Source organism: Hipposideros armiger, unplaced genomic scaffold, assembly GCF_001890085.2.
Source record: "Hipposideros armiger isolate ML-2016 unplaced genomic scaffold, ASM189008v1 scaffold_0, whole genome shotgun sequence".
Taxonomy (NCBI): Eukaryota; Metazoa; Chordata; class Mammalia; order Chiroptera; family Hipposideridae; genus Hipposideros; species Hipposideros armiger.
This window is the reverse complement of record NW_017731350.1, coordinates 1,333,429-1,358,577: the sequence shown is the minus strand read 5'-3', so window position 1 is coordinate 1,358,577 and position 25,149 is coordinate 1,333,429. Positions and strand designations below refer to the sequence as shown.

Genomic DNA, 25,149 nt, shown 5'->3' with positions numbered 1-25,149 from the left:
GAGAGAGAGAGAGAGAGAGAGAGAGACAGACAGACAGACAGACAGACAGACACTCCAGCCTTCAGCCTTCTGCCTAACATATTAAAATTCTAGTTTTCCTAAGCTGGCAGAAAGAGCTTTCAAAGGCTACTCCCCTCCACACTCTGCCCTTGTCAGGGATTAGAAGAAACAAAATATGTTTATAAGATATTTTATGTTTAAAAAATGTTTGTAACCTACGCACATTGGTAAAAACAGTGTCTAGACATAAGCAGACTTGTCGGGCAGGCGTTTTGTCTCTGTGGGCTGCTGCCTTGTCCTCGGGTACACGGCTTTGAGGGGTCCAGTGACCCTCGGGGTGCAGCCACACGCTAGGATCGCCCCTCGTCATGACCACGCCGATTACGCAGCCTGGTCAGAGTTAAGCCCTCAGAACATGGCCTGCCCTTTATACAGAAAATGGCCCTTTGCCGTTTGTAGACATATCAACAGATTATTTATAACTAACAAGGAATTTTGTAGTTACCATTTTTATCAAAGAAACATGAACATGGGCACAACAACAAATATTCTAGAAAGAAATACGGAAAGCGAAAGTACTCTGCCCCACGCCCGCTCACTGACAGTCACTTTAACCACTTCTGCTCACTGGCATTTACCTCCTCCAGTGTTTCATTCCTCACCTGCTGTGCCTGTAGCACTGCTACTAAGAAGGTCAGGGCATGCAGAGGCTGAAAACTCAGTCCTGTGGTCAGAGAGGAAAGCCTGTATACACCCAAATCAGCTCAGCTGGCATTTGAGTGTTTGCTGTGGACTAAGCCCGTGTCAGGGCCTGTGGCCACAGAAACGGATGGGTAGGTGCTTGAAGGAGTTTGCAGTCAGGTGGGGGAGGCAGATATGCAAATACATTAATACGAGTACTCTGTGGAAAATGCTGTAATAGAGGTCTGTGACACAGGTGTGTTAAGCCCCTTCTGTGAGGTTTTACAGAGATGTCCTGGGGCTGGGTCTTTAAGTGCAAATAGGAGTTCACTGTGTAGATAACAAGGCAAGGATGTCCAGACAGAACAGTGTGCTCATGGGCTGATGTAGTACGTTCAGAAGATTGGGAATGATTCATTAAACAGCATTTTTAGAGTACATGAGTTAAGGGGGCAATAGGAGATGAGATGGGAAAGAAATGTGAAAATTGTGATTGCTTTGTTTACTGACCTTCTCTGATCATGAGCCCTTTAGGGCAGAGTTCATTTTTCCTTCATCTCACAATCCCTCGCCTTAGCACAGGGGTTAGTGCAGATAGAGCAGCTCAAAGCCTTGATAGATGAATGTACAAACTCACATATTCTTTTCTCCTTTGGCTGATAATAATGTATTTGTTCCCACTCGCATGCCAAATCATAGCCAATGTGAAATAGGTAAAAACCTCTTAAGACATCCTATCCTAGGCTAAAAAGTGCCCTAACTCGCACTGATCAAGAGCCCCATGGTCGGGAACATTTGAGATCTTGCTTCCAGACATGTTGTCACGTTGGTTCAAATAAACTCTTGTAAAAATTGAGAGAGAGAGAGAGAGAGAGACCAACCCATGGTCAGGAATGCTCATGGTTGCCTTCTTTGAATTTCAAATAAGCAGCTCTCTCTTCTCTTCTTGTACAAGTGTTAAACTGCCCTGCTCCTTACACCAAATACATATACACATAAACATGTACTTAGATAGAGGGGTGTGTGTGTGCGCGCGCGCGTGTGTGTGTAAAATATGGCACCGCTTGGTAAAGCATTTCTCTAGACCTGGGGCTCCCATACCTGTTTCAGATCCATATTGGTGCCTGCTCACTCTCCTTTGCACATTTCAGTTTAATTTTCCCTTGAGCTAAAGTTGAGTGATGACTTAGCAAGTTGAAATTTAAAGAATCAAACCTGTTTTTCCATGGAACCAATTAATAATATACCTATAGTGAACTATTTAGCTTATAGAAACAAAGATTTTCATCAGAGAGTATTGGCAGGTCATGAATAAGGTGGGGCAGCGAGAATAGCTGTTGCATTGTAAGAGCAGCAAGTAGATTGAATGAAGGGGTTAAGTGTTGAGTCCACATCAGGCTCTGCTGAGGTGTGACCAGGTGGAAGGCACTTTAAAGCCCTTTGGAACTTCCTTCTTTTTTATTCCTAATCTGATTCTTTTCATCTGTCCTTAAATGCTCCCTGTATATGAACTTCGACTCTGCATTCAAATCTTAGTCTTTTAACCAGAGGCTGGTGGGCTGTTCCACACCTTCTTAAGAATAAAAAGCTCAGTAGGCCTCCTGTGAGCTGCCTGCACCAGCATTTAAGAATTATGTTTTTATCCTGGAGCCCTTGGTTATTCCCTGTGGGCCAGAGCAAGGAGTAGAATTAAGGTAATTAGGATGGCGTCATCGTGTAGGACAGAAAAGCAATTCCCAGAGGCAGAGCGAGGTTATTGAATTACTTCAGGTGTGAATCGATTAGTATTTGGAGTTGTTCTAAAGTGGGAGGCCTGATGATACAGTTGTTCTTCGGTTTAACCAAAACAACAGTCAGCTGTGTAAAGTAGGTTGTTATTTTTAAAAATACACCTTCCCACTCCTGTTTATCCACAGCAGAAGTAAGTGTGGCCCCCAGCTCCCCCGGGCCCCTCCCGCTAGGACAGTCCTCTCCAGGACATGCTGTCAACACTGAGCTTTTCCAGAGCTGGAAAGAGCAGAATGAAGAGTCTAAGGTGACCAAAGGTTTGGAGCTTGGCAGAACGTCAGCCCCAATCTGTGTGGGGGTGAATGGGGAGCAAGCCATGGCTTTTATTTCAGACATGTGATATGATTCGTTCCCAGACCATAGCAGAATATCCCATGGCATCAGAACCACTAGGTTCAAAATCTGAAGACCCGAATGCAAGGTGCAGTTCTGTTGTATATCTAACTGTAATTCTAAACAAGCTGCTCTCTGTTCCTGAGTTAGTGTTCTTATGTTCTTATCTGTAAACGGGGTAATATACCCCCCTTGAAATTACAGATGAGACAATATATGTGAAACCATATTTAAGCCATAAAACTTATGCCATTCACCAGGCCTCTGGAAGCCAGACTGAAGCCAGGTGAGTAGTCAGGGAAGAATATGGCGATTTTGAAGTCATCAGAGGGTATTGATACACTTTCTAAAGGAGGAAAGCTGGGGGCCAAGCCTTCAGGGTTAGTAAATCCCTCAGCTGAGCTTTGGGAGAGGGGCTGTGAAGCAGATGGAGAAAAGGAGACAGGAAACGTTTTAAAAGGAAAGGAAGTAGCAGATCGATGCAGTGCTAGGGAAACCAGGGGAGAACAACAGAAGTAAGCAACAGTGTCACATGCCATTAAGACCCCATAGATGTGACCATAAAATACTTTCCAAATCTAGAAAACAAGGAAATTGAAACATCAAAAATAAAAAGTCATGCAAGTCTGGGATCATTGTACCCTTGAGTGTAACTCACACCGTCTGAAAGACAAACACATCATATTCTTCCTCCCGTTTGGTGACTGTGCATGTAAGTCTCAAGACTTACTTGCTTGAGCAACGGCCAGAGAACTCGCTTGCCTGTAGCAACCCCTGGCTGAGATGGCAGACGAGCCAAAATGCCCCTGGGTAGAAACTCCTTCCAGAATGTCAGGAACAAGCAGTAAATCTAATTTGTAGCCCTTGTGGTGGAAAGAACATAGGCTCTGGCCCCAGGTGGGCCCGGGCTAATCCTGCCCCATCTCTTTTCATGGCTGCAGTAAGTTCTCAGGCTTGCCCCATGGAAGGCTTGTTCCCTAATAAAAAGAGACAAGACGGAATCATGTGGCAGGAAGCACTCAGCACATTGTAGGTATTCGATAAATGTTGATTTCCTTCCTTTTCCTTGATATTTAAAAACATTATTTATTAGAATGAAAAACAAAACAAAAAGCCACCATGCTTCACTGTTGTCTGTAGTAAGAGATTTTTCAGGTTTGGGTTAGCGAAGAACTGAGTCATACCGTAAAAGCAGCAATGGTAGCTGCAGCCACTTTGCTCCTGCAGGGAGACTGACGGGGTTACAGGGGCCTGGTACACTGTAGCTCACTGGACATGGGGTCCAGACCCTGGGGCTCTCCGTGCAGCTGCCCAAGCAGTTCACCAGTCTGTGCCACAGGCTCCTCAGGGACCTCTGTGTGACAAGACATGGAGATTTTAAAGGAAATCTCTCACCTATGCGCAGCTCAGCTCTGCCCTGTAAGCATACCTGTCAAAACAGCCAAAAGGAAGGGAGTTGATTCAAGAAGGGTCACCGAGTCTGTGTTTTACTCGCAGGGAGCCTGCCGGCCTGGCTCTTAATACCTTCTGATAAGCCTAGCACACTAGTTCCCAAGTTCCCAGCAGCCTCACTTGACCAGAGAGGCCCGTGGAATCCAGGTGAACTCGCCCCATCGCCTGGGCTGGGAGCTGGTGGTGAAGGGATTGCAGAGCGCAGGTACGAGCGAGCCAGTGAGGGGCTGGCGTGCCTCGCCGACGTCAGGACTGCATGGCCCAGTCTAAGAGTTAATATGCGTAATTTTGACTTTGAGTCATTTAGACGTAAATACAAAGTCTACTTTAGAAAGATTTCTATCAAAAACAGTTTTAAAAAAGTTTTGGAGTTTCCAAGAATAAATCCTCAGTTATTGGGGGTGAATGTGCTTTTCTTAGGAGAACACAGATCCAATATCTTTGAAAATGATCTTACTCTATTGGTTTAAGATGTACCAGTCAGGCAACTCATTTAAGTCAGGAGCTTGCCTCAACCTGATCATCTTATGTTTACACAGTGTGTTCTCTTTCATTTGAGTTAATTAGATATGAGAATATGACAGTTACAAAAACATCACTTTAGACAGCAATCAGACCTTCATCTCAAGTAAAATTTTTAATGGGAATTGTTATCAGAGAAGAACATGAATTAATTTCCATTCCCCTACTGTATCCCCCACCAGTTCTCGTAGAAGAAATAATGACCTCCTTGCTGGCCAAAACCAGAAACCTGCATAATTGACAGACCAAATAGGTAACCTTTAAATATACAAAGATGGATCACATTTCTGGTCTTCTTTTTTCAAAGAACAAAATCACTCACAAATAAACAAAAAGGAAGGAAGGAAGGNNNAAGGAAGGAAGGAAGGAAGGAAGGAGGAAGGAAGGAAGGAAGGAAGGAAGGAAGGAAGGAAGGAAGGAAGGAAGTGGGCCTTCACCTTAAACACCTATGAGAATGCAGAGAATGTTATGTTATCCAAGCACAAAGGAAAATTGTCTCACCAAGTTTTTATCATGTTTCTGTTCAAATGTTTTCGAGTCTGTGGTCAACTTTGGCTGTAAAGTCTCATTAAACCTTAGATTCTCCAGAGCTGTGATTGTTTTTGTTTTTTTTTAATTTGAAAGAAGAAGGTTGTAGAATTAAAAGTGAAGAGTTCCTAAGGACTCCTGAATTTGCCTCAAATAAAAAGATGGGCAAAACTAAGTTGGAAGCTTAATTGAAAAAAGCATGGCTACTTTTATCCTATGGGCTGTATTTTCTGAGCTGGAAGTTGGGTTAGAAAAAGAAATGATATATCCTTGGGTTTGTTTGTTTGTTGTTCAACTGCTTCTAAGAGAAAACTGAATAATACTAGGTATCCTTATGGATATCTGCTAAGTGCCAAGGATTCTACACACGAGTATATTCATTATGTCATGAAAACTACTCAACAGCCTTGCAAGGTAGATGTTATCCCACTTTAAAGATGAGAAAACCTAGACTCAGAGAGTTTAGTAAATTGCCTGAGGTCACCCAGGTAGTGACTGTCAGAGTAGGAATCAAGCCCAGATCTGCGAAATTCCAAAGGTCATATTCTTTCCACTGTACCATCCTGTTCTTGCATTCCTTTATTTATCAAGCGCTGTCTATGTGCCAGACACTGTACCTCATGCTTTATGGTCAACCTGGAGGTTAGAGTTTTTCTAGTTTATGGATAAGAAAAGAAGCTCAGAGAAGTCAGTTAATCTGCCAAAGTTACAGCTACCAAGTAGAACCGAGGTCCCCACCTCGGGAGCACGTGCCTTCTTCACTTAAATGTTCAGTTTTCCCTGGATTAGCGATATCCTGTCCATCTCACCTGACAGAATTGAACCTAAAGCAACTAAGGAGTGGAGTGGCTTCTCTTTAAACATTTATAGGGAAAATATCCCATACCATTTAATCTAGTGGGCCAGTTTCCTGTCATTTTAATGCCCCAACACAGTATAAATATAGAATCAAGAATGCTTGCAAAGTATGATACACAAATAAAAATAAGATGATGAAGGTTTCTACATAGGGGAATGGCATTGGTGAGCAGGCCCTCTAACCCTGTCTTAGAGGAAACACGTAATCACTCCTGGCGGCATGGTTTCCACACTTACGCGCAACCCCAAATCTCAGACCCTACTAGGCAGTTAGAGTTGAGAGGAAATGGAGGCTCCTGTAAACTGCTGACAGCCCACAGGAGGGCTTTCCGTGCCGCCTCTCTTGACTATAAGGGACGCACAAGGAAGTCTTAAGAGAGATGCTGTAAAGAAGAACAACCCCCATGCGGAGAAGTGAATGACTGCTCTCCTCTAATAATAAGTAATAATTTATGTTTGTGTGTCACACTTGCCCAAACAGCCTCCCTTCTGGAAGACTTGTACTATGCTGGGGGTATTTACATTATAGGAAAATGCCTGACCCGCTGCAGTGGGTGGTGTGGGATATTTCCCCTAGAAATATTCAGGGTACCACCGCTCATAGAAAAACGTCCATGCTCCTCACTTGGTGTTCACAGCTCTGCACAGTTTGCATCTTTATCCAGAACCCCTCTGCACCAGCGTTCTGTCCTCGTGGCCTGATTCCCGCTACCCTGATCCCCTCACTCGCCTCTGTTCTGACTGCTCAGCTCTGTTCCCTCTGTCTGGAATTCACTCACCTTTCTCCCTCCCTTCCCAGCCATAATCATCCTGATGCAACTGCCTGTCAAAATCCTGTTGTCTTTTAAATCCCTACTCACCGAATAAGCCTTCTAGAAGCCCTGAGCTAGATTCTTTCCATCCCATCCCCGTGGTGGTTACTAACTTTGTGACAACCCTCACTGTCATCTAGCTTCCGGAGAACACTGAAGGCCAAGTGCATGCTGGCACTGTCAGGAGGTGGACCCGGCTTTGGTCAGGCTGGCCTCCCTAGAGCCGGCTCAAGCAATGCTCCATGAATGCTTGTCATATTGGATGTTTGTTGCTGTTTTCTCTAGAAGAGAAAGCTCATAACTAGATCCTTTAAAACAGCAACAACAACAAAAACTAGATTAGTTACAGAATTCTTTTTTTCTTCATAAAGCTACATTAGTCATCCTTTACTTTGGAGAGGTCAGAATATTGGCAACTTTGTAGCTGGCAGGATGTTCTAATTTTTCAAGGCTGGAATTGAAGCTGACCAGTGTCAGTCCTTCCACTTGAACAACTTTAAATGTGTCTTTTTCTTCTAATCATCTGCATTTGGTACGTTGTCCGTGAATTTTTAAATGAAAAGCTTATGACTCTTTAAAGGCTTTGCCCAGTTTTTAAGTGCCAAGGATTTTGCATTTGAATATATTTTAATTTATTTAAGGATTCTTTTAATCAAATTCTTCCTTAATTCAGCCAGATTTCTTTTTTAATCCCCCCAGGCCATGAGTTTATTTATTGTGACAAAATTGTTTTAAAGATAGAAGTTAAAACAATATTAAATGCTATTTGTGGTGTTCTCTCTTGCTAGGTTTTTTTCTGCATCTCACAGAATCATGTTTCCTTTTTTGCATGTCTAGTGCCGTCACCATTTCCTCGCTTTTATGACCTATGCCAGTCAATTGCTAGATATGTAATCCAGTGTCACACATGTGGAGGACATAAAATAACGACAGATGCCCTTAATTGCTAACAGTCCAGCTGAGACTGGATTGTGTGGACATGGAAGACGGAGAAGTCACTGGGTGACGGAGCATGCAAGAGAGGCTTCCTGAACTGTGTCACAGAAACAAGAGCAGGTTGAAGGCACTGAGGAAGGATCGAGACTGAGGAAATGGCAGGACCCAAATGGGAAGCATACCCAGAGGCCACAGAAACCAGGTGGCATCGTAAGGCAGTGCAGGGTGCAGCGCACCATCCGTTTCCAGAAAGTGTGGGTCTTGGGTCTAGCGTGGGGCCTGAAAATGGAATATGCTCACTAAACGTGGATGAGGGAACAGATGAACCACGGGAAGCAGACAGAGAAGCACTGGGGCAAGGAAAGGTTCCCATAGCGAGGACCCCGTGGTCCCAGCCTCAGCCATGAGAATTCTGCGTTTATCCTGCTGAGGACCAGCCCAGAGGGGGCCTTGTTGGGGAGTACAGGTTGGAGACATGCAGAGCTCTAGGACATAGGCATTTCCTACCAACTGAGTCTTGATGAAAGGAAACCCAGAAGAACCCAGAACAGGAAGGAGGGCCCTCCAGGTAGGGCGAGCAGGGGCCATGAGCTTCCCAAGGCCAGTCGGCTCCCTTCATCTTTGTGTCATTCTTTGCTCCCCGCGTGTGCAAAGGTGAGGGGAACGGTGGGAAAGAAAGTGAGATTGGTAAAATAGGGCGAGTTGTGGTTTTTCTGAATTTAATCTATATGATACCAGAAGAGCCAAAGAAAAAGTGGAAAATTTCTCTGTCTACCCAGTATCGAAGCTCTATTGATTTCCTCGTTACTGAATAAACTCCCGCTCTGTTTCAGCTTTTAACATTCGGGAACCAAGTCCATCGCCTCTGCAGAGCTTTCGCTTCAAGCAGGGTCCCCCTCCTCTGCATCATGTCCATGCTTCACCCATCGCCGTAACGTGCTGAACCGTAGTCGCTCATTTACCTCTTCCAGGTCTCCTTCTCCAGCCCCTGAGCTCAAGGGCATCAACACCCTCATTCTTCTCGGCACTCTTGCTTCTAATTAGTAAATTTCCTGGGGGAAGGGGAGGGACAGACGGGAGGGACCCATCTGACCGAGCCAATTTTGCCAAACTGACAGTATTCTCATGAGAGAATATACCTCTTCTTAGCTATCTCTAAAAGCTATAGTCCACTTTCTGTGTACCTTTTTCTTTTCTGTTTTTCATTTTTCTTTACAATTTTGGTGGGGTTTTTTTCCTGAAGACCATTCATCTTTCTTGATCCTCTTAGTTTTATAAATGCTCCCATTTTTTAAAAGTAATAGTTATTTGAATATATATATATATATATACACACACACACATATATCTGGATGGATGGATAGATAGATAAGATAGATAGATAGATAGATAGATAGATAGATAGGCACACAAAGATCATATAAAACATACCTATGGACTTTAAAGACTAATAAAACACCACCTGACTTCTTAATAGGGCATAGTGCCAGTATCTTAGAAGTCCTATGTGTGTCCCTCCCAGAAGTAACCACCAGTGAATGTGAATTCCCTGTTCGGCACCTTTGACAACACTTGAGTATTATTGGATTTTAAACTTTTTGTCAGTCTAATGGGTATGACATGGAATCTCGCTGAGGTTTTAGTATGCATTTCCCTTAAATGTTCCTTTTCTTTAGTTCAGCAAGCATTTATTGAATGTCTCTCCTGTGTCATGTACTGTGCTGAGGACTAGACATACTAAGATAACTAATGCATGGCCCCTAGCCTTAGGCACTTACAGTCTTTGCATGATTCCTCCCTGGACAGCCATATCAGAAATCACCTAAGGTACTTGTCAGAAAGCAGAGTTCAGAGGCAGGGTCCCAGCACCTGTAATGTTCATTCTGTGATGATGCTGACGTTCATTTTCAGGTGAGAACCTCTGATCTCCTGGGAGGGGAAGCCTTGCTGATTCAGTCTGGGCTCGTTTATGTGGGTAGGATGAGAGAACCTGGCTCTTCACTGGCCAACCCGATGGCACCCCTTTCATTTTGAGGGTCTTCTTGCAATTTTACGTGAATGGCTCACTGGGTGTTAGAATGATTAATTTGTATCTATAAAGTACCTCAAGAGCAATTGCTAAACAACATATAAGCAGAGGCCCAATTTCCTATAACTTCCTATAATGGGACAGCTGTACAAAGTGTGACCAAACAATACAGTGAATATTTAAATTAAAAAAACATTATTATAATAAAAAACACATTGCCATTAATCCCCCTCAAAATACTCCCCCTCACTTTGAACACACTTATCCCATCTTTCTTGCCACTTTCTGAAGCAGTTCTAGAAGTCCTCTTTTGTGAGTGTCTAGTTGCACTGTCATGGCTGCCTCGATGTCCTGAATCATTTTGACTTTGGGGAAGAGCCAGAAGTTGCACGGTGCCAGATCCAGGTAATAAGGTGGATGAGGACACACCGTAATGTTTTTACTTGACAGAAAATGCTGCTGCTGTGACAGAAGCGATATGTGACATGGAGCATTGTCATGATGGAGGATGATTTACAGCACACTTTAAAACACACCTTCCCTCAACCGTAGCTCACACCGACTGCACTGAACAAGTTGAAACTTGTCACACATTGTTACTAAAGTTCATTGCACCACTTCCCGTATTGAAAATCCCTGCATTTCCATTGGATGGCACTCGGCTGCAGCATTCACCATATGTTTTGCTCACCAAGGAAAGACTTCATGTCACACGTTGCTTCTGGTACGGCAATTTCTATCAAAAACATCACAGTGTGTCCTTATCCACCTTATTCACCAGATCTGGCACCGTGCAACTTCCAGCTCTTCCCCAAAGTCAAAGTGACCATGAACGGTAAACGTTTTTAATCAAGTCAGGACATCAAGGCAGCCATGACAGCACAACTAAAGACACTCACAAAAGAGGACTTCCAGAACTGCTTCAGAAAGTGTCAAGAACGTTGGGATAAGTATGTTTGAAGCAAGGGGGAGTATTTTGAGGGGGATTAATGGCAATATGTCTTATACTGTAATACATTTTTTTATTTAAATATTCACTGTCGTTTTTATCAAACCTCATAAATCTGGAAGGAAATAGCAACAAAAGGAGGAGGAGGAGATGGTCACTGAATGGTGCCTGAGGAAAACAACCCAGAGCTCACACTACATCATTTTGCATGCCAGGTTCTGGCCTAGGGGTGTGTAGTCAGCCATACCTGACTTTTCAGAAGCTGAGACATATGTGGGGTGAAGTAGACAAAAGAAAAGAGGCAAGAAAGAGAGACAGAGCTGGCTTTGGTGAGAAGTGGCATAGGAAAAAGGAGCTCGGTACAAAAAGGACCAGAAATAAAACAGAGAATGTGGGCAGGGGCCAGCACATGTCACACCCCAACAGCCCTGGGGACCTCAGTGTACACCCCAAAGGTACATCAGCTTTAACAGCGGACCGTTTGGGAGCATGGCTCTTAGGAGACATTTATAGCGGAACAAGCTAAGTCTTTCTTAACACTTGAGGCTGTCACTTATAATGTTTTTTTTTTCACGTATTCTCCATCATCAAGTAAAGGCTAAAGTATTTTCAGCATATTTACTGGAATGTGAAGGTATACAAGTATACAAAGTTTAGAAAGGTTTCCATCAATATAGTTAAAATTTAAGCACCATAAAGGCTTATGTCTAGTTTTTAGAAATTTCACATATATGGAACAGTGTATAAAGCCATTTTTAAAAAATAAAAACTAAGGAGAAGGGGTGTAGGGGAAGGGAATGCGTATTTATTTAGTACCTGCTCAGTTTTTGTTCGGTCCTTTGAACAACGCTACAAGATAAGGATTCTTATCCTCATTTTTCAGGTGAGAAAATCAAGATTGAAAGAGATGAAGTATATTGCCTATGGTCTCACCACCAATAGATGGTGAGGCTAGGATGTGAACCCATTTTCATCTGACTCCGAAGGCTGTGCCTTTTCCACCATCCATGCTGTCTCCTCCCATGTTGGGATGTTTAGAATTTACAGCACAATTCAAGAAACTTCAGGCTTCGGTTTGGTATTATTAAAACCCCAAAGGTAACCTGTTTACCTGATCAAATCACACAAAAGAGAGTGAAACTTTGAAACCAGTTTAAGAAGATCTGGTTAATAGCTAGTTTCCCCGTCACGTAAATGAAAGGCAATGATGGTAAAAGACTTTTAGTACCTTGAATAGGGATTCTTCTGAACTGGAAAACTTTACTTTTATATTTCTTGTAGGCAAGTACTCTGGACATGTGGTGCTTCTCTTTGTAGTGGTCAGAGCCCATGTGTCTCAACGGTTTAGTGTGTAGTTAGGTGGGTGGTTAGTATTATAAATGGATGACAGGCTTCCCTGACTGGTGTGCGTCCACTATGGGGGTGGCCTGGGAATGAACTGTGGACAGGCTGCCCTCAGGGAAGACTCCACTAGATGGAATCCCTGTTGGAGGGGAGTTCACAGCAAGTCAGCATGGGGTTAAAGCTGTCTCCTAAATGAGGCTTCGAGGAACTGGAGAGGCCTGGAAACGGGAGGGTAACCATAACCACTACAGAGTGAAACCATGAGTATCTTCTCTGCTAACCCAAGAGCGCAGGGGGAAAAGCACAGGAGTATATAGTTTAAAGGACTGGAGAAATGAAATAATGGCTGACTTGTGAATAATGATGAAAATATTTGATGATGTGACTCCCAGGGAAGCAATTATGGTTAACCCCTCATTTGTTTGGCATTTTCAAAGATTGAACTGTCCCACATAACTGAATTTTCCAGACAACTAAAACTTTCCTATTTATGTGCCTTGAATGTTTTTGAACCATGCTTGGTGGAAATATTTCTGAAATAGATTATACAATTATCCTGCCTTCTTGAACAGAAGCTGCAAGAAATAACATTTTCTTAGTTGCCTTTGATTGCAAGTCTGAGAAGACCTGATTTGAAGAGGTTTAAATAGTTAGGACTTGTAATCGGCTCACGTAACAAGAACCCCAGAGCTTGGCAGTTCCCGGGATGATGAATTCGGCAGCTCAGTGCTGTCTGGCTGACTTTCCCCTCATGGTCACAAGATGGGTGCACAGCTCCAAGCCTCAGGATCTCACATGATAAGATCTCAGGCAAGAGTGGAATGGGGGCTCCCTCGTACATGTGTCTTTAATCAGAGAGGAAAATGTTTCTCAGAAGACCCCTAGCTGACTTCCCCTTGGGTCCCGCTGGCAGGACTGAATCACATCTCCCTTCTTTGGTTCCGCGGGAGGCTCAGAGAGTGGATAGCCAGCACTTGCGGCCTCTGGAGTGGGAGCGGGGCTCTGCCCATAAAAAAGGATGGAGAATGGCTGTTGGGTGGGCAACCACGAGTGTCTGCCATTGTTACCAGGATTGGGGATGAACATCACTTACTATTGGCCATAACATTACGGTTGATTGAGCTTTTTGTTCGTATGCTGAATGGCCCCAGAGTGGTGCTCTTTTTGATTTCCTAAGTCTGCTTTTAGTTTTTATTCTCTCTCCCTTCTTTGTGTCAGAGTGCTAGTTATCACTACTTGCTATTAATGTACCTTGTCCTCATCTTGCTGGAATTAGATTTCTGAAAAAATCGTAGAGTCAAACTTGTTAGAACCATGTCTGAAATGTCCGAGTATCTGACAGCTGTCCTGTGGATCAGGTACCCAGTGTCGCATTTCTTTGGGCTGTCAGGGCCATTTTTCCATCGTTGAGATTTTGGAGAAGTGAGGAGTTTCTAGGGTCTTGTGAACTTCAGTATGACTTTAGTGAAGTCTTCCCATGGTGAAAGGAGGAGCATTTGGGGGCAGTTAAACTTGTTTGCTGGAGAAGGGAAGATTGCATTTGTTCATCTGAACGGGCCCCAGCATGGTTTAGAGAGAGGCAGCATTCAGCTCCCTTGCAAAGCTACATGGCAGGTGGTTGCCTGGAGAGCATCACTAGCTCAGGGACCATGACTAGTGGGACTGTCACTGCAGCCACAGTCAGCACGAGGCAAGGTGGTGCAGAATTTAATTCTGCCTGCCCTCTGCCAGGGCATCAGAGCCCTGTGAATTGAGTCCTGGGAGCTGCCCTGGTTGTGCAGAATCAGAAGTGCTTGGGTGTGACTTGTCTCAAGTTCTGGAACAAAGTAATGCTTCAAAAATGGTTATTGAGATTATACTGCACAAGCAAGGACCATCCCTTCTGTGGATAGAGAGCTGACCAAAATTCAGTCTTTGTATACAGGAAGAAGGAAATAGAAAGCAGTTGTCAAAATAATACTGACAGTGAGTAACTGGACCAAATGGAATGATTCTACTCCGAGATTCAAACCTGAGCCAGTGGGTGGGTTGGGTTCTAAGGAAGCAAATGGTTAAAATGTTTCATTTTGATGAAGCTGAAACTGAGCTCAAGCTGCTTAGGACCAGGAAGTGCCTTCAGAACAAGTTAGTCCTTTGAAGGGCTAGAGTCGTCTAATGTCGTTATTTTAGCATGCATCAGAAAACTGTGAGCCTGTATAGGCAAAGGGTAAGTGACAGAAACATTGGGGATAAGGAAAACAGGTTTTGTTTTTCTTTAGTTCTGACCATTTAAATCATCATACAAGAAGAATGCAAAGTATTTGTCATAAATATTTTCATTATTAACTCCTTATGCACAGAGCATTTTTAAAGAAGCCATTCTTTTATTGACTGTTGACTGATACAGGATACAACTTAGTTAAATTGAGCCATATATTTATATTTTTCTAATTTTTTTCTCATATGTGGATTACTGATTTTAAAAATCTCTGAAGTACTCTGACCATCCCTACTCCCCTAATCAGCCACTGTGTTCATATTTTAATATTGGCTTCAACTACATCTTTGTTAGAAAGATCTCCATGGAGAAATAATCCTGTAATCAGTACTTTTGTGAGATCATGGTACATATTAGTGTATAGCTGGCTGACTTTTTTTTTTTAACCAAAGCAGTGCACTTGGGCATTGAACAATGTTTGGGCATTTAGTGGGGACAGAGTGGATGATTCAGAACTAGGTGGGAAAATCATTTTTCAGCAGACCAAAATACCAGCAACTCATTTTCAACAAAACAGAATAACAGGAACAAAAAATATAATACATTCCAAAGCCCAAAAAAACTGGTAGCATGAGAATCATGAAGTCGGTGGTAACGTCTGTGTTACTTTGATACTAATAGGTGATTGTGTTTGCATTAGATTTATAAATTATTGCCATTGAATTATATTATTTTAAAATGTTGCTTTTTTGAAGGGAAGCTTTCATGTTACATACTTTTCACCAGTGCTGTTGGTGATTATTTTCAGGGTTAATCTGAATCTTGTTTTATATTTGGAAATTTATACATAATGTAAACATAATTTAAGTACATGTAAATAGGCATTCTTTTTTCAAATTGGTCAGAAGAAATAAAATTAGTAATCAGAAAAGATATACATTTATTTTAGAAAGCAGCATTCATTCCAAATGATTGAAAATGTTACCAGTCATGCTTTGTAATATAGAGGGATTCAAAAGAGCCTTCTGAATCAAATTATTTATAATTTGAATGTCTGTTTTTTATATTTTGTATTGTTCCTGTATGTTACTAAATCTCTGCTTTGATACAAATAGACATTGAGACTGCACTGCGGTGGCAAGTGTGACTAAAGAGTGGACATTCAAAATCTTGCCCCTTTTCTTTGGCTGTGGTGTGATTCATACATAGAAACCCCCTGTAGCACTGAGTCAGATACGCTCACTCAGAGGACTAAAAGGCCCTACCAACTGGACAGTTTGTTCTTCTTTATTTTTTTATTTATTATTATTATTTGTTTTTTTAGTTTACTTCAAACCTACTCTTCCTTCAAGAAATCAATGTTGGGTGCTAAGAGGGCCTAGCCGAAGTCAAATGTTACCCTAAACTGCCGTGGTGATGGATGGCTGTGTCACTATCTAGTACACGTTTTGGTTTTTCTTTCGTGTATTTGCCTCATGTCGCCAAAAAGTTGAACCTTGTCTATCCTACGCAGTAGACACTTGAACTTGCTGAACTAAAATCATGACATCGTGAGTGAGTGTGGCGAGCAGGTTAGACCAGTATTCTTCAGAGCAGAAGGCAGCACGGCCCAGTAGAGGAGCTTAGGGTTTAAATCACGGGGCTACATTTGAGTCCTGCCCCTGCCTCGCTATGGCGTGAGCAAGTTAATAAACCTCTTGGAGTCTCAAGTTTGTTCATCTGTTAAATGCAGGTGGTAAAAATAAGGCCTGCTTCAGGGAATTACAAGTATCAACTTCAAGTGTGTAGAATTACTCTGTAAAGCTATAAGACTCTAGCCACGTTTTTCTTGTTATTTTTGGTAAATGAGTGTGCCTGTTCTTTGTCCTATAAGTGGATAACATTCACACAAATATACGTTATCTACCTTGAGGAATGTGCTACTAAAACAATCTGCGTTTTTAATGATGGTTTGCCTTGGCTAAAATAAGTGTTATTTTCTTTTTAAAAATGGAGTTAAAGAACCCCAGATGAACAGATAAAGCACGTAAGACTGGCTAACAGCAAAGATTCCAATCAGTCTGTCCTGTAACAGTAGACGTGAGGGGCCCAGACCCGTCCCTGCTGCTTTCTGTTACAGAGCTCCCAGTGGCTTAGGAGGTATATGGGGAACTACGGGAAAACCTGCAGCTGCGCAGTACCAAAATTCACTGCTCGATTGGGAGTAAAGTGACAACTTGATTTTTTTTCTGGTGGTTCAGTTGTCATGTCCTATAAAACAGATAATCACCTGCCCTCTTGATGATTCCCCTTTCCGAATCCGTTCTCGAAGGATAGCCTTTATCCCACTTCCTGCATCAAATTATAGGTGAGGGAGACTATCCAACCTTTGAAGAGTTCATACTATTTAGAGACTTAAAACGGGGATACACCTAACCCTGCTGTGGAATCCTGGACAAGGTAAGCGCCACAGGAGAAGCTCAGATGGCTGAGGGTGCCTAGCTCTGTAACCGTTGCATAGCGTTCCTTCAGCACCGACACATCATGCCTCATATTGGTTACATCTTCGTTTGTGTGTGATTTGCCTCCATCTCTATTGTAGCTCCGTGAAGGCAGACAAGGCACTTTGTATTTCTTGGTCCCTCTCTCCACACCTTTGACCTAAGTCTCAACCAGTATTTGTGGTTTAAATAGAGTCGTGTACCCAATATTCAGATGTAGCACCCAAAATGCTGTATTACAATGCATTTAAACCCTAACTTGCTTTTCCTTTCTTCTGTGTTTGCAGTTGACCTGCCCCTGTTTTTTCCTCGAGACCAGCCGACGCTCACATTTCAGTCTGTCTATCACTTCACCAACAGTGGACAGCTTTATTCCCAGGCCCAAAAAAATTATCCCTACAGCCCCAGATGGGATGGAAATGAAATGGCCAAAAGAGCAAAGTAAGTGAATCCGTTGTTATTTTCTACAGGTAAGAACATTTTGTTGATCCAGTTCAGGGGTTGGCAAGCTATTGCCCACAGGCTAAATCCTGCCCTGTGCCTGTTTTTGTAAATAAATATTTACTGAAACACAGCCACGCCCATTTCGTATTTTCTATGGCGGTTTTCATGCTCCAGTGGCAGAATCATTGCAACAGACAGCAGATGGCCTATAAGCCCAGAAAGATTTGCTGTTTGGCCCTTTACAGAAAAATCTTGCCAACCCCTTATCTAGCCTTGTCAGGTAGACTGCATTATTTGGTTTTTTAAATGAATCACAGGACTTATCAGAAATCTACCTCTATTTAGATTAGAGAAGAAGTATTATATAGCAATTAGAGTTCTGGATAAATGGTGTTGATGAGGAAAATGTTGACAGCTACTTTCATATTTTTTTAAAAATTGAACATTTCAGCTGGCAGTAAACAATTTGATTTTTTGCTTAGTAGTCAATACATGGATCCAGTACCTGGTTTTTCATATGGAGCTGTAATGTCTCTGAAGGAGCAGATGAATTCTGTATCTCATTGCATCTCTGCAGTCATTGCCTAAAGTAGGGCCCACGTTGTCCTTGATTAATTAAATGAACAGCTACACAAATAGCTTAGAACTCTTAAAGTCCCTACGGAAGTCAGTTGGGAATTTGATAGAGGTTGAAGTTAGCTAGAGTTTGAAGTTTAGAGTTACACAAGCCTCTCTGTGGAAAGCTTTCAGTCATATGGAATAGGTAAATGTAGAAATACACTGAGTGTTTTTTCTAGGTAAGACTTTAGTATACGGAACACCAGTCTTCATGAACCATGGCCTCCTAAATGGAAACCACGGTGGATCAAAATCATAGTTTCCAAAAATAAATCGTCATTAGTGTGGCAGGTGGTTATGACTTTATTACTCTGAACAGCCATGTGCTCACACCTGTGATCCCAGCTGAAGGATGACCAGATTCAAAGAATCACACAGATGAAGACTGTCTGTTAAACACCCTCTTCATTCACTCATCCAGGATTTATTGAGCATCTGCCATGTTCCAGGCAGGGTGCTTCATGCTGGGGATACAATGACAAGCAAATTAGAAATTGTCCATGTCTTTGTGGAATCTAGAGCCCAGCAGGAGAGAGCAAAGCCTCTATCATACCAAACTCCCAACAGTTTTAAAGTACCTACTAACAAAGCCTGGCCTTCCAGACCTAGAATGCTCCTGTTTAGTAGGACACCTTGCCCATGCCTCCCCTGCCTGAGACCTCTTTCCCGCCCTGCTGGCATCTCCTTTACTTTCTGTAGCACAAGACCTTCACTTAGAGTACGACTCTTATATAATGGCAGAGTGGCTTCCTCTAGAAACCCAGGCCTCCCCAGACCCGCCTGTGGAATCCAGAGCTGTTGGTATCTGAACCATCAGCGTGCCCTTTCTCCCTGTATTTGTCCTTTGTATCCAGGATGCCTAAGTTCTATTTAAAGAATAAAAAACAAGCATATGCAAATGTAACTGATAACAATGACTAAGACTTACATATCTTGAACTAGACTTGAAAAAAGGAATTATAAAGTAAGGGTTTTTTTGAGGTATTGCAACTGTTTAACTTTCTGGGCTTTCCCTGTGTCTACATAGGATCTGCCCTAGAAGATGGGCTGTTATTTGTGGTGTGCGCTATGGAGTCTGAACCAGTGTCTTTGTGGTTTCCATGGTAAAGCTATCGTGTGTGTGTGTGTGTGTGTGTGTGTCTGTGTGTCTGTGCAGACATTTTAGCATGTATGAATTGAGTCTTTAAGGAGTTGCAGACCACAAGCCTATGATTTCAGTATAGGAATATATATCATAAGTGTAGCCTGTTTATCTTAGCAGATCGGTTCAGAGTTGCAAGAGACATTTGCTTTATGTTAACACCAGTCTAAAGAAAACATCTGAAGTAATGTTGAAAAAATCTGCTTTCTACTGTGGTAAGATGGATCCATTTTAAATGTAATAAAAGAGAAAGCCAGCAGCTCATGCTAGGAAGAAGAAACCGTTTCAAAGCTCCCTTCGTAAATTGAGCTGAGGAATTTCCCTGGGCTCTGTCAGAGTGCTGGGTCAAAATAGATCAACACAACCAGGGCACTCACCATCCTACAGGACAGACCCGGGGCTCACGGAGCAGGTTGGAGAGAAAGGACAGAAAGAGAGAAAGGTCAACTGCAGCATTCCTTACACTCCCTGTTTCTTTGTCCTGTGAAGATACTGTATGTACACAGTGCGTAAAAGGCTATAATTCACTTTGAGAGCTCTGCCCATGACATAAACACTCATGGCTTATGAACAGCAGTGGAGCCCTTTGAGTGGAGTCAGCTGTTTATTCTCTCCTATAGAGCAAAATTCTAAACATGTGAACTCAGAAAGGACACTTGCTGGCACTGACCAGGGCTGTTCCTACCACGGGTGCTTCTGGCTCATGGCTGTCCGGAAAATTCCGCCCTCACAAGTGAAATACCCTCTGCAGGCTTTGGGGTCATGCATGTCCCAGTTCCTATCATGAGGTCTAATCCTTTAAGCTCTGTGGCCTTGGGCAGGGCTCTTAACCTCTCTGAACTTCATCCTGTAAAACAGGTCTCTACTCCTCCCTATTGGATGGGCTTGATATGAAGGGTCATTGAGGGGACCTAGGAGGGACCCCTGGGTTTAGCTTCTGCTTTGTCCCACGGTGCCTTTGCTCACCCCTTTCCTCCCGTTTTCTGCCCCTTCAAACCCGCTCGCCCTGCAGCGTTCTTCCTTATGGCCTTCCCCATCCACGCAACTTGCAGGAAGCTCTTTGCCCTCTTCCTAGTCTTGGCTGACTATCAGTCATACTGCTTTGAAACTTCTTTTATATTATACTTCGATTTTTCACATCTTTGTATATCTCTCATTTCCTTATTATGAATTCTCGGAAGGCAAGGGCTTTGAAAATATATATATTTTCCCTTAAGGTATTTATTACAATGTAATTTACATACAATGAAGTAGACAGATTTAAGTAGATCTTTTGATGGGGTTTTGACAGTTACCTTCTACCTCTTTCCAATTAGTCACCTCACTCCCAAGACAACCACAGTTTGATTTCTATCACCTTGTCTTAGTTTCTCCCCTTCTAGACACTTCTCATAAATTCAGTAATACAGATTGTACTCTTCTCTGTTTTTAGTGTTTACATAATTATCTCAGATTTATCTGTTATGCCATTCCCTTTTTATTGCTGACTAGTATTCTACGCATATACCATAATTTTATTAATCCATTCGTCTGCATATGCATATTTGGGTTGTTTCCAGTTTGGAGGATTTTATGAATAGAGCTGCTATGAACATTCTTACCTAAGCCATTTTGTAGACTTATGTTTTCAATTCTGTGGGTAAACAAATACTTGGGAGTAAGAGTATATGTATGATAATAAGAAACTGACAAGCTTTTTCCAAAGTCATCATACTGTTTTACAGCCCCACTGGCAATATACAGGGTTCCAGCTGTTTCATATCTTCTCCAACACTTGCTATTGTCAGTCTTTTGAATTTTAGCTATTGTAGAGGAGACAAAATGATGTCTTATTGTGTTTTTAAGTTTGATTTCCTAATGATTAATGATATTGAGCATCTTTTCATGTGTTTTTGATATATTTTCATTTGTGAAGTATCTGTTCAAATTTTGCCTATTTTTAATTGGGTTGTTGGTTTCTTGATTATTAAGTTTTAAGAGTGATTTATATATTGTCAGGTATATGTATTACAAATATTTTTCCCAGTTTGTGGCTTGCTTTTTCATTTTATTAATAGTGTCTTTTGATGAGCAGATAATTTTTATTTTTAATGAAATATGTTTCATCAATGTTTTCTTTTTATGTTCATGCATTTTATATCCTCATAATTATTTTGCCTACCAGAAGGTCACAAAGAGATTCTTCTATTTTTTCTAAAAGCTTTGGTTTGACATTTATGTCTGTGATCCATCTCAAATTAATTTTTGTGTATGACATGAGATTGAGGCTGAAGTTAGTGTTTGGTTTATATATATCCAGGTATCCCAGCAACATTGTTGAAAAAAAAACTATTCTTTCCACATCAAATTACCTTCATGCCTTTGTCAAAATAAATTGACCACACATGAGTGGGTCCATTTCAGGACACTCTATTCTATTCCATCAATGTATTTTTCTATTTCTTTACCAATATTTCTTAAAATCAGGAAATGTAAATTCTCTAACTTTGTTCTTTTGAAAGATTGTTTTGGCTAGTCTAGGTCCTTTGCATTTCCATGTTAATTTTAGAATCAGTTTGCCAATTTCAACCCTTACTACGCCTCAAAAAAAAAAAAAGCCTGCTGTGATTTTGATTGGGATGATTTTATTAGATTTTATTTACCAGTTGTCGCTAGTAGATAGCAATATAAATGATTTTTCTGTATTAACCTGGTGTCCTATGACATTGCTAAATTCACTATTACTACTGAGTTCTAGTAGCATTTTTTTTTTTTACCCCTGGGGGTAAGAAAGGTTTTTAAAAGATAAGAGTCAGCATTTCTGTCTTCACATGCACCCCAGTAAACAGTCCCCCAACCTCAGTGACTTGGCCAGAGATTAATAGTTGTAGGCCGCCCCGTCCATGGCTGCTAGCCCCTGTGGTTGCGCCTACCTGGCGCCAGCACAACCTGTTTGAAAGTAGAAAAATCCACCCTTTGGTTGTTTAATCTACATAAACCCAACTGTCACTTAAAAAAAAAACTGAATCTCGTAGTTACCTACTTGGTATCTTGTATCATAGCTTCTACATATCTAGAAGAAGGCATCAAATGATTTTTTTGTAATCCTTTCTAGTCTGATAAATCTGTGAATACGTGGAGTGAGTTTTCTATGAATTTCGTCGTATAAAGCATCATCAGGTTGATCCTAGAGGCCTAAGTAGGTTCTTAGAATAGAATTGAACTCCCAAATCACCTACTGCAATAGCTTGTCACATATTAAATCCATTATATAAATGGAGTTACTAAAGAATATTTCAAAAAATATCTTCTCAGTCAGCACATGGGAGTAATTAATCATAAACGCACTAAAATCATCTGTTGTTTCCCTTCTTGCCTCAAGGTCAGAAGAAGATGTTATTTTCTTATTTAGAAACCTACCCAAGCGTTCCCAGAGCAGCCATCGTTTCCCATATGCTGCTCTTCACCATGAGTACCTTTATTACTTGTCATCCACCTGTCTTTGCAGAATAACTTTCTCTTTTAAGCATTTTTTTACAGTGGTACATTCCGGACTATTTCAGTTATTTTTCGTTGTTGATACCTTAGTACTCCCAAAGACACTGTTTTCTTCCAACTTATTCGCTGCCAAATGCTTCAATCCAGCCTTATGCATTAGTCCTCTATATAAAACTGATGGAAATAGATATCCTCTCCCTGATTCAAGACAAGGGGTAGATGTCCCCATCTGATTAGCACCCCACCCCCTGTGACCTCTGAGGCCCCTCTGGACCCCTAGGATGCCAGGTCCCCTCCCAGCTCTAAGAGGGTGCTTCCCAGCAGGGTCACAGGAGCCCTGAGGCCTGAGAATTCTTTGGGGTCAAAGGGCGGGCTGGGGGCGAGACTGTTCATGAAGTGTCAGTGGCTATAGTGTGACCCTATTTCTGCATTTGTTTCTCCACAAGCTAATCACGCCCTTCTTCGCCCTTTTGTTGGTAGCTCCTTCGGGCAGCTCAAATTATTTTGTTTCTGTTGAGGTTTAGCTGCGGGGTCAAGCAGTAAGCTGGCCGGAGGGAGCCCCAGCTGAACCAGCTGTGGAACCTGGGTATTCCAGACCCCCTCTCCCTGGACTGCTGCCCCCCACACCCCACCCCTCTGTATATATCTATTTCTGGAACTCCCGTCTGGCACCCAATGGAAGGGGGTGACTAGGAAGGTAAGAACTGGCCAGCTGTGGTTGTTCATCCCACAGTTCCTCTGCACGGGGAGCAGCTGCCCGGCTGAGCCACTCTGAGCGGGAAGAGTAACTGGGACAGGGCGAACACTGAGGTAGACAAAGTTCCCAGGGTTGGGCTCCCAGGAAGCTCTGCTGCAGGGCCATTGGGGCCAGACCTTAGTGATAGGACCTGTGAGCCCAACTGCTGCTATGATTCATGGGTTTTCTTTTTTCTTTTGTTTTGCCTTGAGTTTCCTAGGAATAGTTCCCTTTAAAAAAATCCCAACTTCATCTTAGCTGAACTCCCCTCAGGAGAGAAGAGGGAATTTTCCAGGCCCAGCCCAGGAGAGCTTGGGTGACTGGAGTACCCTGAGAGGACAGGACAGGAACCGGTGCGGGTGAGGCCACCGAGGAATTGAGGGAAGCCGAAGTGGCCAACGCCGCCTCTCACCCACATGCCCTGGGCTCCTGCACGGCCAAGCTCACCTGTCCCTCCTGGGGTTTAGAAATAGAAACACTGTGAAGAGAATAGTACAGCAAATAAGTAACATGGCATTTGGGGATCCTTGAATTCTCAAAGAGAATCATTTTGCAAAGCATCTTTGGGGGATTTGGTTTGTTTTTCCTTTCAGAAGAGAGAGCAACAGAGATGGGGAGGAATCCAGATCTGCCTGAGGTCCAGGCATCCTCTCCAAATTGCGTAGGTCAGAGAGAACATGTTATTTATTAGAACCTGACATCTGTTGCTGTGAAATGATAAGCTCCATTAAAAAGCCCGGCCATCAATTACTGCTAATACAGCCCTCATCCCAGTGGAAGCTGCTTCCCATCCTTCCAGGCTGTACCAGGCACAGGGCGCTTACCACCCAGCGCAGACGGCTCACTCCCCTTCGGAAGGACCCCTCCGGCCTTCTTTTCCAGGTCCTCCATCTGTGTTCCCGGTGCGCTCTGATTCCATTTTTTGGCCCCTCTGGGGGCTGTTTAAGGGCTGAACCGCCCCCTCTCCTTCATGCTTTCTCAGTAGAACATAGGGTTAGGGTTTGCTTTCTGGTCTCAGTCGTGCAAGCTAGAAGAAGCTGCACATGGAAAGAATAACTGGAAAGGCAGCGCATCTTTGTCAGGGAAGTTAACTCAGCTGTGCCCTTGTGAGAGCTCCCGAGTGCTCAGGGCTGGGGTCCAATTATCCCTCTCAGCACTGGGGGAAGTGTTCGTGATAACCAAGTACAGCTACTTCCATGTTTGTGAGCTACGGTCATACACTTTCTGTCTTGGAAAAATAGACGTCTTACAGAATCAGAAAGGAAAGGGTAGAGGAGTTGGTTTTGGATTTTATAGTTTACCAAAGTAGAAACTTTTACTAATGGAATCGTAGTTGCCTTTAAACTGTTAGAAGAAGAAGCATACAGGAAGAAAAGGAAATGCAAACAACAGGGGCCTGGGAGTTAGGAGGCCTGGGCCTCATTCGGGCACCATTACTAACTTCCTGTGCGATCTTGGGAAAGACACTTCACCTTTCTGGAAAGGCCTCGGTACCCTCACCTGAAAGGACGGGGCTATTAGCTGATGCTCACTAAGCTCTAATTTATTTCTGGCACTGTAACTGAAAACGGTGTTTAAGGTAGGCGAGCATACTTTTTTATTCATGTTGAAAACATTCCATCTCTGTTGCCAGAGGTCAGACACAAATTGAAAACACTACTAAATGGAATTAAGTACACTATGTACGTGATGCGTTTTTGTACAGCCCGTATCTGGTATTTATAGAACACTTCAGTTGCAGATCGTGCACACATATGCCCCGAACACACACCCAGTAAAATAATTCTAGCTGTAATACATTTTCAGATGTCAAGTTAAAACAGC

The 25,149-nt window shown here is 42.6% G+C and overlaps 1 protein-coding gene across 3 annotated transcripts in view; it reads left to right on the top strand.

The window, feature by feature from the left end:
* BABAM2 (BRISC and BRCA1 A complex member 2) overlaps positions 1–25,149 on the top strand; it is a 374,448-nt gene that overhangs the window by 327,361 nt on the left and 21,938 nt on the right. For all 3 annotated transcript variants that reach the window (XR_002125902.1, XR_002125953.1, XM_019658721.1), the window contains exon 11: positions 17,197–17,350. Coding sequence is in view for 1 of the 3 variants with exons in the window: in XM_019658721.1 (XP_019514266.1) it covers positions 17,197–17,350 (154 nt within the window). In the remaining 2 variants the exon portion in view is untranslated. The remainder of the gene's footprint in view (positions 1–17,196; positions 17,351–25,149) is intronic.